This window comes from Eulemur rufifrons, chromosome 6 (genome assembly GCF_041146395.1).
Source record: "Eulemur rufifrons isolate Redbay chromosome 6, OSU_ERuf_1, whole genome shotgun sequence".
NCBI lineage: Eukaryota > Metazoa > Chordata > Mammalia > Primates > Lemuridae > Eulemur > Eulemur rufifrons.
Window position 1 is genome coordinate 68,903,360 of NC_090988.1, and position 16,499 is coordinate 68,919,858.

The 16,499-nt window shown below is 43.2% G+C and overlaps 1 protein-coding gene across 3 annotated transcripts in view; it reads left to right on the forward strand.

The window, feature by feature from the left end:
* The window catches only part of NAV2 (neuron navigator 2), a 691,715-nt gene that overhangs the window by 440,670 nt on the left and 234,546 nt on the right, over positions 1-16,499 (forward strand). For all 3 annotated transcript variants that reach the window (XM_069471196.1, XM_069471194.1, XM_069471195.1), the window contains one exon: positions 1,656-1,708. In XM_069471196.1, the coding sequence (XP_069327297.1) occupies positions 1,656-1,708 (53 nt within the window). The remainder of the gene's footprint in view (positions 1-1,655; positions 1,709-16,499) is intronic.

The following is a 16,499-nucleotide window of genomic DNA, read 5'->3' on the forward strand; positions in this document are numbered from 1 at the left end:
CTGTCTTGTGGTACTTAGACTTTTAAACAATTCCCTGCCACTAGCCTGCTTTCTTAATTTTCACTTCTGTGTCAAGGTAGAAACACTAGAAAAAAAGTAAACCCAATTTGAAATAATGGTGAGCTATATTTAGGTTCTGGTTTCTAAAATCTCAGAGGCTTGGGACACTTTGATTTGATTATCCTTTTTGGACAGTTTTTAACGCCTTTTCTTTTCATGGAAATTTCAGACATCATATTTATTAAAATCTGATTTTTTTGTTTTTGTAATTCAATTTTGCAAGCAGTTATTGAGCTCTCAGTATACAAATGTGAAAAATAAGCTCTGCATGTCTGCCGGACTCCCACAGCATAGCTGGGGAGACAAGAAAAGGAGGAATTACATATTAGATGAGTAAGAACAAAGTAGAGGCAGATACAGGCTGCTGTGAGAACAGAGATGTGAGTGTGCCTTACCCTTCTGTGGATGAGGACATGGGGATATAGGGACATGGGATGGGGGTTGCTTATAAAGGCTTAAGAGGAGGTGCATCCTTAATTATTTAATATGGAATTCTAGCTGAGTTTCTGAGCTTAACTCAGATGGAGAAGTCGAAAAGAAAATTTTTATTTTATATTTTACATTAATGATAAGACTGTACATTATTGGGTTAACGATACTAACATTTAGAAAGCTCTATGTGCTAGGTACTGTGCTAAGCATTTTACTGGCATCATGTCATTTAATTCTCATTGCTTCTCTGGTGAAGTCATTGGTTTTAGCTTCATTTTATAGATGAGGAAACTGTGGCCCAGAGAGGTTGAGTGACATGGCTGAGATCACGTAGCTAAGAAACCACAGCTGGGATTCAAACTGGGGTATCCTGGCCTCCAGAGCTAGTGCTCTAACCACTATGCTTACTTACTGCCTTTCTTGTGCTGCTGCGTTCTCCAGCACAACCTCTCCATAGATATCTTGGGGTTGTGTCTTTCCATGATTGCTCCATACTTATGACAAACTGCATTCACCCTGAGAAGCCATTCCTTCTTTGATTTCCTGTTAATTCAATGCTATCTCTTTCTAGTCCGAATAGTTAGGTGCTATTATGACTTCAAGTGTGTGTGTTCCTTCATCTAATTTGAACTTACTATGTAGCCTTGGTCAAGCCATTTTTAAGTCTCATTCTCTCCTTTTCCTCATTTACCACTGTTTTGGGAATAGTATTAGGACAAACAAAAGCAGTATTAGTATTTTTTACAGAAGATGGGATGAGATGCTTTTGCCTGTGGCTTTTGTCCCCAGGAGCTGAGTGGTAGCTGGAGTGATCCACTCTGAACTGTTCTGTCTCTTGTGGGAAAGTTGTAGTTGCATTTGCCTTTCTGAGAGCCTAAAGCACAATCACAGCTCACTCTGTTTCCCAGTCTCCAAGCATTTCCACGATGCCCCATCACTCCAAGACTGTCGTCAATGCAGTTGTCTCTGTTTCAGATGATGACCTTGCCCCAGCTGTCCCTGGAGGACGGCAGCTTGATGAGTAAGTCCTGAAGCTTGCTAGAAGTGTCTCAGCATTTCACATGCCTGTGCTGATTGGATAAACCCTAGTATGGGCCTTAGGACTTGGTTGGCCTCAACATTACTACTGAAAATGTCTCTCTGACTTGTGTTTCCTTTTTCAGCAAATGAAAAGATTGAAGACATCAATGGCTGTCCGAAGAACAGGTCGCAAATGGTGAGTGGTGCATAGGTAGTGGGTGTTTGTGCTATGTTAGCAAGCCCTGCCTCTAAGTGGTATTGACCATCTTGAAAACATTTACACCAGATGCTTTACTCCAGGGGATTATATTAATAAACTCACAGCCATTTCCAAGTAGCTGTGCTGTGCTTCTGACATTTGTTGGCATTTATTGAAAAATGGCTGTGATTTTTATGTAGATTGTGAGACAGTGAAAATGAAATATTGTCCTTGCTCTTAGACACAAATTATACAGAACTGGTGCAAACATACACATGTTTAGAACTTGAACTGCTGTGACTCGTTTGCTTCCTCAAAGACCCACAACAATATGTGTGTGTGCATGGTGCTGAGGCTTTGATGAGGTGATGGTATCTTATTAATCAGAAACTGCGGCCTGGGTCCGAGTGCCCTGAAAGGGTAGAATGATGTGAAATGTACCGTCATCTTTGGGCCATTCTCAATGTAACCTTGACAAGTGACATTTCCTCTGATGTGATGCATATAAGCTCTGTTATTATCGCTTTAAAAAGAAACCAAAACTAATCTTTTAAAATCTGTTCTTGTTGCATGTCCTGCACATAATCTTCAAATTAAAATTCGTGCTCATTGTTGAGTTCAGAAAACATTGAATTGTGATACTCTGAGTGCTTAGTTTTTCGCTTCAAAACACTTTGCAAGCATGAATATTCTCACAAAGAATGTGTTATTAGAGTCTGTTAAGATGATGCTGGTATCTGTTTAGGATATGAAGGTGGCAACTTAGGGACAACTTTTCCTTTTGCTGGACATTTATTTGCTTCCAGAAATCTCAAAAAGGCATAATTTGTTTCTCTAACCCCACGTTACCCTGTTTAAATAGGCATAATTTGATAGATGTCATTTCAGAATACATGAAAGTGATTGGCATTCCTTGGATTTACCATTTCATTTTCTGAGTTGTTTTAGCCCAGTGAGTTGGACAGACAGGCAGCCTTTTCAGTCAACTCTTTTACATGCACAAAAACGTTTTTATTTTGAAGAGGTTTGGGGGGTGTCATTTTCCCATTTCCATTCTGAAACAAGTTTCCCTTTTTTTATTGTTCCACTGGAGGTTTTGTTTCTTTTTATTTGATCCAGAGACCAGCCACTCCTTACAAAGAAAAGTCCCCAGGCAGACATCTCATGGCTGCTTTGACTTTGGGAAAAGCTTGGCTGCTATTTTTTGCTACAGCTACTGCAGCTGTCTAGTGTATTAATAATTGAGAAAATTTGGATGATAGAAGACTTAATTTTAGTGCAAGTATTTTACACATGCAGTTATATCTTCACATGAAAGAGATGCATTATCTCCCTCTAGGATAGACATAGAGTCAGTTGCCCCAGCCCATTATAATGCATATGGAGAACTGACATTCTAAGGTTGTCAACCTTTTTTTTTTTTTTCTCCTATTTGATGCATTTGTATTTTCTGCACCTAATGTTAGAGGTGTCCCTTGTTGCTAACACCCACTTTCAAGCTTATAAAATACAGGTTTAGTAGCTCTTATCTGAACTACTTGGGACCAGAAATGTTTTAGATGTCAGATTTTTTTGGATTCTGGAATATTTACATTATACTTACAGCATCCCTAATCCCAAATTTTCCAATGCATGTGTCCTTTGAGTGTCATGTTGGCGCTCAAAAAGTTGTAGATTTTGGAGTATTTGGCTTTTGGATTTTCAGAGTTGGGATGCTCAACTTGTAATATCATCACCTCATATTCTTCTTTGCAAATTTAGTGCTATATGCAAATAAGTTATTTATAAACACTATTAAAGTACCAATGCAATTTTGTGGTTTCTCTATAACTTTCAACTATGTCAGTGCTACATTGTTTTGGGTTTTTTTGTGTGCGTGTGGACTGTTTTTTTTTTTTAGAACACACGAATATAAAATCCTATAATTGTCTGTGACAATTAGTTCCAGCTTAGGGGTGGGGAGGCAGACACAGTCTTGTGGTAAACCGAGCAAACCTAGCAGAGAACAGTTCAGCATGGGGATGTGAGTCCCGGAAAATGTAAGAACCTTCACCGTAGTCATTCCATTCTGTAGGAAATGAGAGAGATGATGACAGGGCCGTTGTCCTTGCCCCTACATCACCAAACAGTGACAAATCTATGAGGCCTAACTCACCAGGTCACACAGGAAGTTCTTCTTACAGACATGGGTGTTGTTCTGGCCAGTAGGACGCCCGTGTGTGTGCACATAAGCATATACAGGCTTCAAGCATTTCTGCTCATGGGAAGTGTCATTTGAGAATATGTCATAGGCTGTGAGCCACCATTTCTAGATTCCTAGGTAGTTAGCCTCCAAATTAGGCTGTGGGGTGGCCAATGATAAACATTTGTTGTTTGCTATATATTGCCTTTTTGAAGGAGACCAAAGGGGAAGGTATATAGAGGGCATCATTTTGGCAGAAGGAAGATGACGTACAATGAGATAAGAGCTTGGGAAGGGTATCTTATTGCGAGGGTAACTGTGACTGTCCCCAAAATAATTAGCATGGAGTTAATGTGGTCACTCATTAAGAAAACAGAACACCTTCAGGGCCTTTAATAATGGAGCCAAGGAAAAGCAGTTTTGTTTCAGAGCAGGCGAGGAGAGGGTGCTATTTCAGTTTTCAAGGGGCCAATTCATGTCCTCAGTTAAAGGGTGGTGGGAGTGTGAGCTCTGCAGGGGGGACGAGCTCTGGAAGAGAGCACACCTTCTCCTCCCTTCACCCCTCCTGACCCGCCAGGCCACCCAGGTGTCCCCTTCTTGGCTCCAGTTCCTGCACCCAGGCTCTGTGTCAAATCCTGCTTTCTTCTCAGAGGATGGGGAAGCGAAAGCAGACACTTGTGGAACATGGGCTGGAGAATTCCAGGGCCAGCGGCACATGAGCATAATGGGTCTTGTGTTGCATAGGCTTAGACTGTCAATCAGCAGACAGTCATAGAGTGTCTACTAATGCCAGGCACTGGGCTAGCCAGGTGAACACACAGGTGAACAAGATGTGCTCCCTGCCCTCAAGGAACTCAGAAGTAAATGAATGGGCAAGAGACCAGAGAACAACTAGAACAACAGAACGTTGCAGCTGCTCCCCCAGATGTCTGTGCGTGGCACAGTGGGGGCCCCTTCCACCCCACCCAGGGCAGGGGAGGTTTTAGAATAACTTCTAAGGGAGGGGGTGAGTCTTGAAAGGTGAGAGGGTTAACTGCAGGAAATGATTAGTGGAAGAGGATTCTAACCAGAGACAGCCAGGCTGGAAACCTATTTCTGGTGAATCTTTACCTGAAGATATTGTGGACCCCACAGAGGAAGATTTTGCAAACATGTGTTCCTTGATCACACCAAGTTGCCACAGACTGTGTCTGGTGAGGTTCATCCAGCCTCTCAGCGGCATCAGCCCTTTGCTCTGCTGTGCCCAGGGTGAAAGGTGGGGCAGGGAAGAGACAGAGCATGACAGACTTGTAGGCAGGGAGGTCTTTCCAGACCTGGGATGAGCCTTCTGCATTCTTCGTCACTTCCCAGAGTCCTGCTTCTGGGGAAGCAATCCCCAGTGGACCTCAGAACACAGTTTCCTAAAGGAAAAAACCCAAGGCCATCAACTCTTATGGACGGGTGTTCAACCATCCAATCTGGGAAATGAAAACGCTACCAGTTGGAAATGGTAATATTTTTATTAACAGCACTAACAAGCACCTGCACAGCTCTTTAAGGTTTACAAGCTCACATGTGCCTTTGGCCCTCCTGAGTCTGCTGTGGGCTGGGTGAGAAACCAAGATCCTGTCCCCAGGACTCAAGGACTGAAGCTTTTCCATCCAAACCCATCACCCTCAGCACCCAGCTCTCAGCCAGCGTAAGATGGGACCATGACTGTGACCAAAAGGCAAAGAGGCTGGCAGCTGCTTCCCCTTCCTAGAGTGAGCCCTGGCCTCTGCTTGTTGTTAAGGAGTCCCGTTCCCTGTTTCAGTCTGACCTAGATGCTTTTGGGGCCAAATCCTTGGAGATGGAGCTTTAGAAACAACACTCCCCGCCCCAACCCCTCTCCCCCACCAAATTCGTCCCCTTGGCCCTTAAATAAGTTTGTGTACGTGCGTCAGAGCTGGTTAAAATGTTTTGTCTGTTTAACGTTGCCACGACAACCTAGGGGCATCTCTGTGGCTTTCAAGTGGTGTGTTCAGCTATGTATTAGTTCGGAAGGAAAAACATTGCCTGGAGCTCAGCCAGCAGTGCCGGGGCAGCCACTGCTTGGCTCCTTTAACTCACTGCACTCTCAGACACTGGAGGCATTGGCTCACTTTGGAGCCTGGGAATAGCCAGCCGCAGGGGGTGATTTTCTTTTTTAATCATTATTATTTTAAGCAGCCTGGCTTTCTGTTGTTGATGAGGGGAGGCACAAAGTTAGCCAGGCCTGCTGGTCTTTTCAGCAAAAAGCTGAAGAAGCCTGCTTTCCCCTCCAGCCTGGATCTGCCCCTGCCGCCTCCTGGGCTGTTCAGGGAGTGCTCCTGCCCTCTCTCCCCTCGTGCATCTGCCTGAGGGCCAGGCCTCGGCTCTTTCTCTGCTCTTCTGCGGACGTGAGCTCATTATTTAACCTTCTGAAGCCTCAGATTTCCTGTTCTACAAAGCAGGATTGACAATAATACATAACTAATAAAGTTTTTGTGAAGACTAATGAGGCAGTGAAAGCGATGATAATGGATAATAATAATGAAAGTGATAAAATATAATCAAAGTTTCTAGAGTGTTTGCCTTGTGCCAGGTGCGTCCTGAGTGCTTTACAAATGCAATGTTTTCTCTTAGTTCATCCTCCCAACAGCCTTTTGAGGCAGGTGAGTGTATTATCCCCATTCTCCAGGGTAGAATGATCAACACTCCATAAATGGCAGTTCCTATGATGATGGCGATCTGTTTTAGTGGTCATTCGTATTTTGGGGGCTGTGAAACCCTTTGGAAAATCTGAGAAAAGCTACCAGCTCTCTCGTCCCCAAATTGCACATACTCCAGAACGTTACACACAGCCTGAGCGGATTATGGGCTCAGAGACCCCAGGTTCAGTCCCCCTGTTGTGTAGGGGACAGCTCTCCTCACCCTGTCCTTCAGGGAGCTCTATGGAAAGTGCTAGCACCTAAGTTCCCAAGACAGTAGGAGTCTGCACTTAGACACAGAGAAGGGCAGAGCAATGGTTTTTAAACTTCTATTCCATAAGCAGAAACCCCTTTTTCCCAAATGAAACCCTGTGTGGAACCCTACATGTGAAAGCAATCAGAACCGAGTTGCTGTTATAAGCAGGGATAGGTAGCCACACAGGGCCACCTTAGCCACCGCCTGCAGAAGGCCAGTGCCTAGGGAGACACAGTGGGACACAGCGTAGGAGGAAGGGTGGCAATGCCAGGCCCCAGCTCTGCTGCTGTCCCAGCCCTCCTTTCTCTGATCCTCCTCAGTCTCATCTCCTCTGTGGAAAGAGGCTGGGAGGCATCAGAGCTGAGAGCATGGGCTCCCAGGGCTGACTGCTTGTGACCCAGGGCATGCCCCTTAGGCTCTGGGGACCGGTTCCTATGACAGGGGTAGTGACAGTACCTGCCTCACAGGGTTGTTGCAAGGCTTCCATGAGAGGATCTGCATGAAGTGCTGGCACACTGCTGGGCACAGAGCAATGCTTGGTAGGTGGTTCTTATGATAATGGTGATTTCTCAGGACACTTAAGGATTTTTAAAGAAACAGATTGTGGCAGGCTCCACCTTTGGGCAGGGGCTTGTTAGACAGTGGAGGCATGATTTATTTGTGTACCTACGTCTCTCTGAATGTTAGTACTAGGCCCAAAGAAAACGCCTGAGAGATCTCCTGGCACAAAGCAGCGTGGTCCATTGATCTTTGCTCAGTCCCATTTTAGCAATGTGGCCCTGGATAATCCACTTGGCCTCAGCACTTCATGTCCTCCCCTGGGAAACATGGAAGAGAAGAATGTTGCACATAGCTGTTGTGAGACTTCAGTGAGAAAACAGTATTTACTGAGCACTCACCAAGTACCTATGTGCTGAGAGCTGACCGAGTTATTACGGTTACTCCTCAAAACAGCCGTGTGCTGCGGTTGCAACTATTATCTCTGTTTTGCACAGGGGGACTGAGGATTGTATAGGTTGTTTTGGGTCCCAGATTGTTTACATAGGAGGAGACAGGGTTGGAGCTCCAATCCAGGTCTGTCTAGTTTCAGAGACTGTGGAGTTCACCCCATGACAGAGAGTAATATTTGTTTATTATAAAGAGTAGGTCATTAAATATAAAATGTCTGATTTCGAATCAAAAGTTTAGTTTATTGGGCCAGCCGTGGTGGCTCATGCCTGTAATCCAAGCGCTCTGGGAGGCCGAGGTAGGAGGATTGCATGAGGTCAGGAGTTCGAGATCAGCCTGAGCAAGAGTGAGACCCCATCTCTTCTAAAAATAGAAAAATTAGCTGGGCGTTGTGGAGTGCACCTGTAGTCCCAGCTACTTAGGAGTTTGAGGCAAAAGGATCACTTGAGCCCAGGAGTTTGAGGTTGCAGTGAGCTATGATGCTGCTGCTACACTCTAACCCAGGCAACAGAGCAAGACTCTGTCTCAACAAAATAAAAATAAAAATTTTTGCATACTACATATCAGATAAAGGACTGATAACAAGAATCTATTTAGAACTCAGGAAAATCAGCAAGAAAAAATCAAACAACCCTATCAAAAAGTGGGCAAATGACATGAATAGAAACTTCTCGAAAGAAGATATAAGAATGGCTAACAAACATATGAAAAAATGCTCAACATCCCTAATCATCAGAGAAATGCAAATCAAAACCACAATGAGATATCACTTAACCCCAGTGAGAATGGCCTTTATCAAAAAAACCCAAAACAACACATGTTGGCGTGGGTGTGGAGAGACAGGAACACTCATACACTGCTGGTGGGACTGCAAACTAGTGCAACCCCTGTGGAAAGCATTATGGAGGTATCTTAAACAGATTCAAGTAGACCTGCCATTTGACCCAGCAATCCCATTACTGGGCATATACCCAAAGGAAAAAAGGTCATTCTTTAACAAAGACACATGTACCCCAATGTTTATAGCAGCACAATTCACAACAGCAAAGATGTGGAAACAACCCAAATGCCCATCAATACATGATTGGATTAGTAAGCTGTGGTATATGTATACCATGGAATATTACTCAGCTATAAGGAATGATGAAGATACGACATCTCTATGGTTCTCCTGGAGAGAGTTGGAACCCATTATATTAAGTGAAGTATCCCAAGAATGGAAAAACAAGCATCACATGTACTCACCAGAAAATTGGTTTCCCTGATCATCACCTAAATACACATCTGGGAACGACACCAATTAGATGTCAGACTGAGGTGGGGGGCGGGGGAGGGGATGGAGGTATGCCTACACAATGAGTGCATTGCGCACCGTTTGGGGAGTGGTAACACTTGAAGGTGCTGACTCGGGAAGGGGGGGGTGGGGAAGGGAGGGATATATACCTACATGATGGGTGCAATGCGCACGACCTGGGGAACAGACACGCCTGGAGCTCTGACTTGGGGGGAAAGGCGGTACAGGAGCAACGTATGTAACCTGCAATTCTGTATCCCCCATAACAAGATGAAATAAAAAAAAAAAAAAAAGAAGTCAATGGAAATGTAGTTATAGGCAATTATTGCATGTTCTCTGTGTGCCTTATAAGCGAATTGACCTTTACAAATAAAATTGCTCTTGATTGTTTTTAAAAAAAAAAAATAAATAAATAAAATAATAAAGTTTATTATATCTCCAACAAGAAGCGGTACAACTAATCAAAGTATGTGCCTAAACTATCGACACAGTTTTGCATCTTAACGGTAGCTTGTTTATGCCAGCAGCGAAGAACCCTGGAGAGCGAGTGGCCAGGAAATTGCGAAAGGCATTTTCCACAGTTTTTTGAGAATTGAATATTTCTCCTTGCAAGAAGTGGTCCAAAGCCTAAAAGAAGAAGTGGTAGTCAGTTGGTGCAAGGTCTGGTGAATATGGTGTATGACAGAGAGTTTCCGAGTCCAGCCTCTGTAGTTTGAGCAGCATTGTTTGTGCAACATGTGGTCTTGCAAGAGGATTGATCTGTCTCTATTGACCAATCCTGGGTGCTTAATCCCAAGCATCCTCATCATTTCGTTCAATTGGTTGCAGGAGACATCTGCTGTAATCGATTGACCAGGATTCATGAAGTGGATAATACCAGCACTGGACCACCAAACAGACACCATTAGCTTTTTTTGATGAATATTCAGTTTTGAACTGTGTTTGGCACTTCATCTTTATCCAACCATTTTGCCAAACACTTAAAATTGTCAAAAAGAATCAATTTTTTCATCACATGTGTCAATGTGGTGTAGAAATGGTTCACCTTTATGTCTTGACGCAAAGAAAGGTAAGCTTCGAGACAATTTCTCTTCTGACCCACGTTTAATTCACACGGAACCCATCTATCCAGCTTCTTTACCTGCTGATTTGTTTCAAATGGTCCAGTATTGTTGGAATAGTAACGTCAAACCTTGCTGCTAATTCACATGTAGGTTGAGATGGATTCGCTTCCACTACAGCTTTCAGTTCATCATTATCCACCTTGGTTTCAGGTCTCCCACGTAGCTCATTTTCAAGATTAAAATCACCAGAATGGGACTTCTCAAACCGTTGTTGTATTGTGTGTTCAGTAGACACATCCTTCCCAAACACTTTGTTGATATTTCGAGCTATCTGCACTGCATTGGTTCCATGACAGAACTCAGATTTGAAAATAACACGCATCTTTGACTTATCAAAAGTTTCACAAAATTTGCTCTAAGAAAAAATTTGACAGACAATTACAAGCCAACCCATGTATATGAAGGGATGAGGGTACACCTTCATAATAAAAATAAAAGGTGTCAAAATGAAATGTCAGATATCAACTGTCAAACTTAGGACCTAAGGAAATCGGACATTTCATACTTAATAACTTAATACATGTAATAAAAATAGCGTCTACCTCATCAACTTTTGTCCTCCTTGTTTCTCATCTGTGGGTACAGCAGAACCAGTTAGGCTTAGCTGAGAGTTAGCAGGAAGGAAGGAGACTGAATATTTCCAGAAAGGACCTGAGTTGACGTTGGGAATGCAAAAGCTGAAATCAGGGCAGGTGGCCCCTAGTGAAAGGAGACCCCTGAGATGGCCTGAAAGAGCCCTGGCGCCAGGTACCTCCTGCTGTGCTCTCTGTGGAGCTTCCTGGGCCAGGAGAAGGCCATCTGCAATGGGATCAGGTTTCTAGGCCCAGTGATCTTGAGCCTTCCCAACAGCTGCCAGAAAGCCAGCCACATGCCTGGGGAGTGTCTGAGATCCTTGAGCAGCTGAGTTGCCTCTTCCCTGGGCCCCAGGCCTATTTTTACACAGCCCTAAGAGCACACACATGTTGCAGAACCAAGAAGGAATGAAGAAAAGTCCACAGGCTACTTAGAATTTAAAGCAAAATGGAAAGAATCCAGGGCCAAGATCAACAAGAAACACCCTAGGTGGCACATCCACTGTCACTCTTATGCTTGGGACATCATTCCTCCTTTTCAAAGACGGCAGCGGCCTCCACATCCATCTCTCCTCTTCACTACGCCTCTATTTAAAACTGTCACCATCTCCCCATTTCTCTCTCCGTTCTCTTGAGCAAAGAATAGAAGGTTCTTCAAGATCTGGTTTCCATCCTATCCTGCCACTCAGACGCTATGCCCCAGCCGCACTGGATGCCGTGTGGTGCACCAGGGAGGCCACGGACGCCCATGCCTTTGTATCATACTTTACTTGCTGTCCAGTGGGCCAGGAGTGACCTTCTTCTTGCCCCTCCTGGGCAATGTGACCTTTAATAGTCAGGTCAATTGTTTCCTCAAGGAGTTGATGTAATTGGGTGCCTATCATCTTTTGTGTCCTCAACTGTCCTGTGCCTGCTTTTAGCATAACACACTTTCTCGTGGTTGCCTGTTTACTCATTCTCTTGAAGGAGATACCGTTTGTCTCTTGAATATCCCACGCACCTACCATTTAGGTGACTGGCGCGTGGTCGGCATTTAGTAAACGTGGGTTGGATGGATGGACAGATGGAATGACCAAGGAGGAACCTGGCCTGAATGTGTTTGTGTGACCAGAGGACTGGTGACATCTCGTTGTTCTGATTTCATTATCTCCTGCTGAGTGGTGATTGGAACACTGGGTATTAATTTGAATGTTCTTTATGGGATTTAAGAGGTAGATATTTAACACTGTTGTAGAAGTGTTATTTTTTTGTCTTTTAATTCTTTGCTTCCTTGGTTTATCCAGAGGGCCCGAATAGGAAATTTCTAATAACTTTCAGGGATTGTGGTTAATTTTTAGCTTCTTTCACGTTGCTTCAGGTAAGCATATTTAGGCATCCTCATGAGTACCAGAGATTATTGGTGATAATAAAAATGATAATAATAAGATGCTGTTCTAAGTGCCTTACATGTTTTAACTCATTTTATTCTCGTAACAGTCCTATAGAGTGAGGAATATATTTTGTTCATTCCACTAAAAAGAATGCAGAACTGAGTCCCTGGTGCCATTTGATGTGCTCTGCCGGGGGCCAGCTGTGGGGTACAGTAAGAAACCTCTTATCCCTTCCCTTGACATTGTAGATCAGTCTCTCTCCTTGACTTTTATATAACAATGCACAGCAGACACTTATGGTAGGCACTGTTTTAGATATTTTATCTATATTGACTGATTTTATCCTCCTAAAACCCTAGGAGAGCAGATACCGTTATTATTTCCGTTTTATAGATAAGGAAACTGAGGCACAGAGTGGTTGAGTAACTTGCCCAAGGTCACACAGCTAATACGTGGCAAGCTGGGGTTTGCACACTGGGAGCCTGGCTCCAGAGTCTATTCCCTTAACCGTTATGCTGTTCTACATACCAGAAAATGATTTGAGGAAGAAAAGACTGACCATGACATAGAGGTACAAAAATTACATTTGTAATTTTCTCTGAGTCTTTTTTCTCATCTGGAAGAGTGGGATAATGATGGAAGCCGCCTTCTCGGGTTGTGGTGAGGGGTGAATGAGGGATGGTTGCAGCAGCAATAGGAAGCTAACAGGCTCTGGGGTTCAAGCACAGTAACTCTTGCTGAATCAGACAGTAAGCTGTTTGGGTTTTATGTTAATAGCAGAGGCTCATTTTGCTGTAAATATGGGCCCTTTGGGTTTCTGAGTTTACTGGAAGTTGCCTCCATTAGAACACTTCAGAATGGGGCTTTCCACATCTATACATCCAAAGCAGATGGTTGTAGGGAAGCGTGTTGAAGACAGAGACCCACAGTTCGTTTCCAGGTCTGTGTCCACACTGGGTGGCTGAGCTGTCAATGGGAGGGGCACGTGCATTTCATCTAAGTAAGCAGAAGTGAATGCTGGATCCTCTGGACTCTTTGGTGCCACTCACAAGGAGGTATTATGTTCTCCAGGTAATGCATCTTTATCTTACAATTAACATAACGTGTAAGCAAATTTTATGATAGACTTATCAGATTTTATATCCTATTTATGACATCAGAGTTTTGTAATATGAATAGTGTGATTTTTTAAAATCTTTTTCAGTTAAATGAACATCTCCGTATTCTCAGCACCTGGCATAGGGCTAGGTATGTTGGAAGGGCTCAGCTAACTTTTCTCAGATGAAAGAGCTAAACAATAAATGGGCCAGCCATCCAGGAGTTTTCCAGAGGGTAGAGTGATGTTACACGTCAAATTTTAAGATGTTGCGTGTACTATGTACTTTTAAGTCCTTTCAAGAAACTTGTGTAGTCCTAAGCCAAGAAATTCTCTCAAACTCAACATCTTCTCTCACAATTTTATATTTTAACTTATATTTTAACTTTATAAAAAGGTGTGCTAAAAGACACCAAAATAACTGATCATTTTTTATCAATAAGGAAAATAGCGTTTGCTTTGGCAAAGCCTCCTACAGCAGTGCTTCTCGAGCTTGAACGTGCGTGCGAAGCACCTGGAATGCTTATTAGAACAGACTACTGGGCTCCGACCCCAGAGTTTCCGATTCAGCAGGTCTGGGGAGGAGCTGAAGAATTTGCATTTTTGACAAGCTCCAGGTGATGACGATGTTGCTGGTCTGGTGACCACACTTTGCCAGGTGTGGCACATTGTCTTCACATCAAGTAGAAAAGCCTTTTTGGGAGGATAGGACTGTGCATGCAAGACATACACTTAAGCATGTATCAGTTTGTACAGTCGCTTCTAATTTTAAAAATTAACAATTCTAAAGGATGTGTTTAAATTTGACAAAAATACTTTGAATGAGTGAATCCATTTGCTTTTTTGAAAAGGTTAGGATGCTTTAGATTTTCTTTTGTCTGAGGACTATTGCATGTTCTAAATCGATAGGATCTGAATTGTGCGTGTGACCATGGTCTGGTGGGAGTTTGAAGTGCCTTCGCCACTCCTTCCAGCTCGCTTAACCTCTGTGACTCTTGGTTTCCTCCACTGAAATTTGGGGGTGATAATCCTTTAGCACATTGTGCTTTACTCTGTGGATCCCCACCAGACATGAACTCCTTTGTGGGCAGGGGTCACCTCTGTCCATCTGCCCACACTGCCTTAGCCCCTGGTAGATACTCTGTGGATATTTAATTAAGAAATTCCCATCACACCTACATTGGGACTGAGACATTGTGAGTGGCAAGGTGGTGCTCAATAAGGTTAAAGAACTTAGCAAATGTGAGGGTGACCCAGGCTGAGGAGTGGGGGGAGGAAAGCATAGCTACAGATCTCGAGCTGAAAGAGAAATCTGATGGTGATTTATAACCGTGTAGATTGTGGCTTATATAAAAGCCATCTGGGCCTCATGCTTGGATTCATCTCCCTGCATATGTCTTCATGGAATTCTTATGTTTCGGTCTAGCATCAAAGGAGTATTTTTTTTTTTTTTTTTGTATGTGTGTGTCTTTTTTGTGTGTTTTAAAAAATTTCCTTCCATGATATAGAACTTGGCAAGGAATTCCTTTTTGCACTTTATAAGGCATGGTTAGCCTATGGCATCTGCATGTTGGGAATTGGTAGATGCATGCCAGGGTGCTTACTTAAGCAGAGGATAGAGAATGGTGGCCAAACAGCTAAGCTGAGGTCCCAGAAGACCTTTTAAAACAAAAACTGAGCAGATGCCAACAGTTAAATAAAGATCAATATATGTCATAAAAATTGATCTTGCATGGATTGGCACTCCACAGGCAAAAGCTGGCTAAAACTGGGTAGCAGCTGCCTCCTTTAGGTAGGTGTGGGCTATTTGTCACAATCGCCACCATTCCCTGTTGCCTCACACCAAGCCTCTTTTACTCACTGGTTACCTGCCTACCCTCCTTGCACACATTTTATGTTTTTGACCTTTAAACTGTTGTATTTTTATAAGTATCATAAGATTCTTTAGGAATCCTAAGAACCGGCATGTGGTAGTTTGAAAGATTCCTGGTTTGGGATCATTTTGGTTTGGAAATAATGCCTATGAATGTTTATATTGATTTGAGTTATTCCTGCTCCTGAAGATTTAAAATAGTATAGAAGAACTTTAACTTATTCTCCAATGAAGTCACTCCTCCCTCTGTGAAGTAGCCTTTGTCCTTTTGATGTACAGATTGGATTTTATATGGATGGACTGGTTACTTGTAGCAGTTGCTTCCTGAAGGCAGAGGGCAGGGAAAATGGCCAAACAAGGTGGTCGTGTTTTTCCTTCTCAGCTCTAGCAAAGCACTCGCTGTTTGGTTATTAACATCCAACGTTTGTATGGGGCATCGCAGCTTATAGAACACTTTCCATCATATTCAAATTCCAACTCTGCCATTTAATAACTGTGATTTAGGAGGGCACTTAAACACTCTGTGCCTCTGTTTCCGCATCTGAAAAGTGATGTTACTAATATCTACCTTACTTAGTGGCAGATAAAAATTAAAATTCACTGAAATAATAATGTACAGGAAGGAATTTAGCCCAGTGCTTCGTGTTTTCTAAGAGTGCAAATATTAGTTTCTTGAGAGGTCTCTCTAAGACCTTCAAGAAAGGGATAATCATCCCCATTTTACTGAAAGGATAATAAGGCTCAGGGAAAGTAAGTACCTTGCCTAGAGGTGGCCGAGGAGCCCTGAGAAATCCCCATACTTTACCTCTGGTCATTAAATCCTTAATTCCCCTGTCCATCACTGAAATCTCCTCTAGTAATGGCCCTAGTAATGAGAGGAGTTGACTTTTCCTATTTGAGCAGCTTTCATGGGCGACAGGGCTTCCCACGATAGTGTGAACATGGTACCAGTTACACAGAGTCAGATGAGATGGCAGAACCTGTCCAGACTCTCATCTCTTTTGTATTTTCCCCTGAAGAAATATGAAGGCAAGAAGAAAAGGGCACATATCCCCGGTTTCCACTCAAGGCCTGCTAGGGCTAACCTTTCATTTAATGGGAGGTTTTGAGAGGAGTCAACTGGGAATTAAAGCATTCCTCAGGCCTTGTTCTGCTTCTCTAAGGGGATCGTACAGAAGTGGCCCTATTCAAAGCAAAAGGCTGCTGAGGATTAGCCTTGGGATGGGATGTTTCTTCTGATTTGATCTTTTCCTTTACATGCATTGCATAACCAGTCTCGTGAGATTCCTTTGAGAGGGTCTTGTGGGGATTTGATTCTGAGTTTCAGAACTTACTGGTCACTTCCTTTATGAATGATTATAAAGTGTTCCATTTTTATGGTCACCC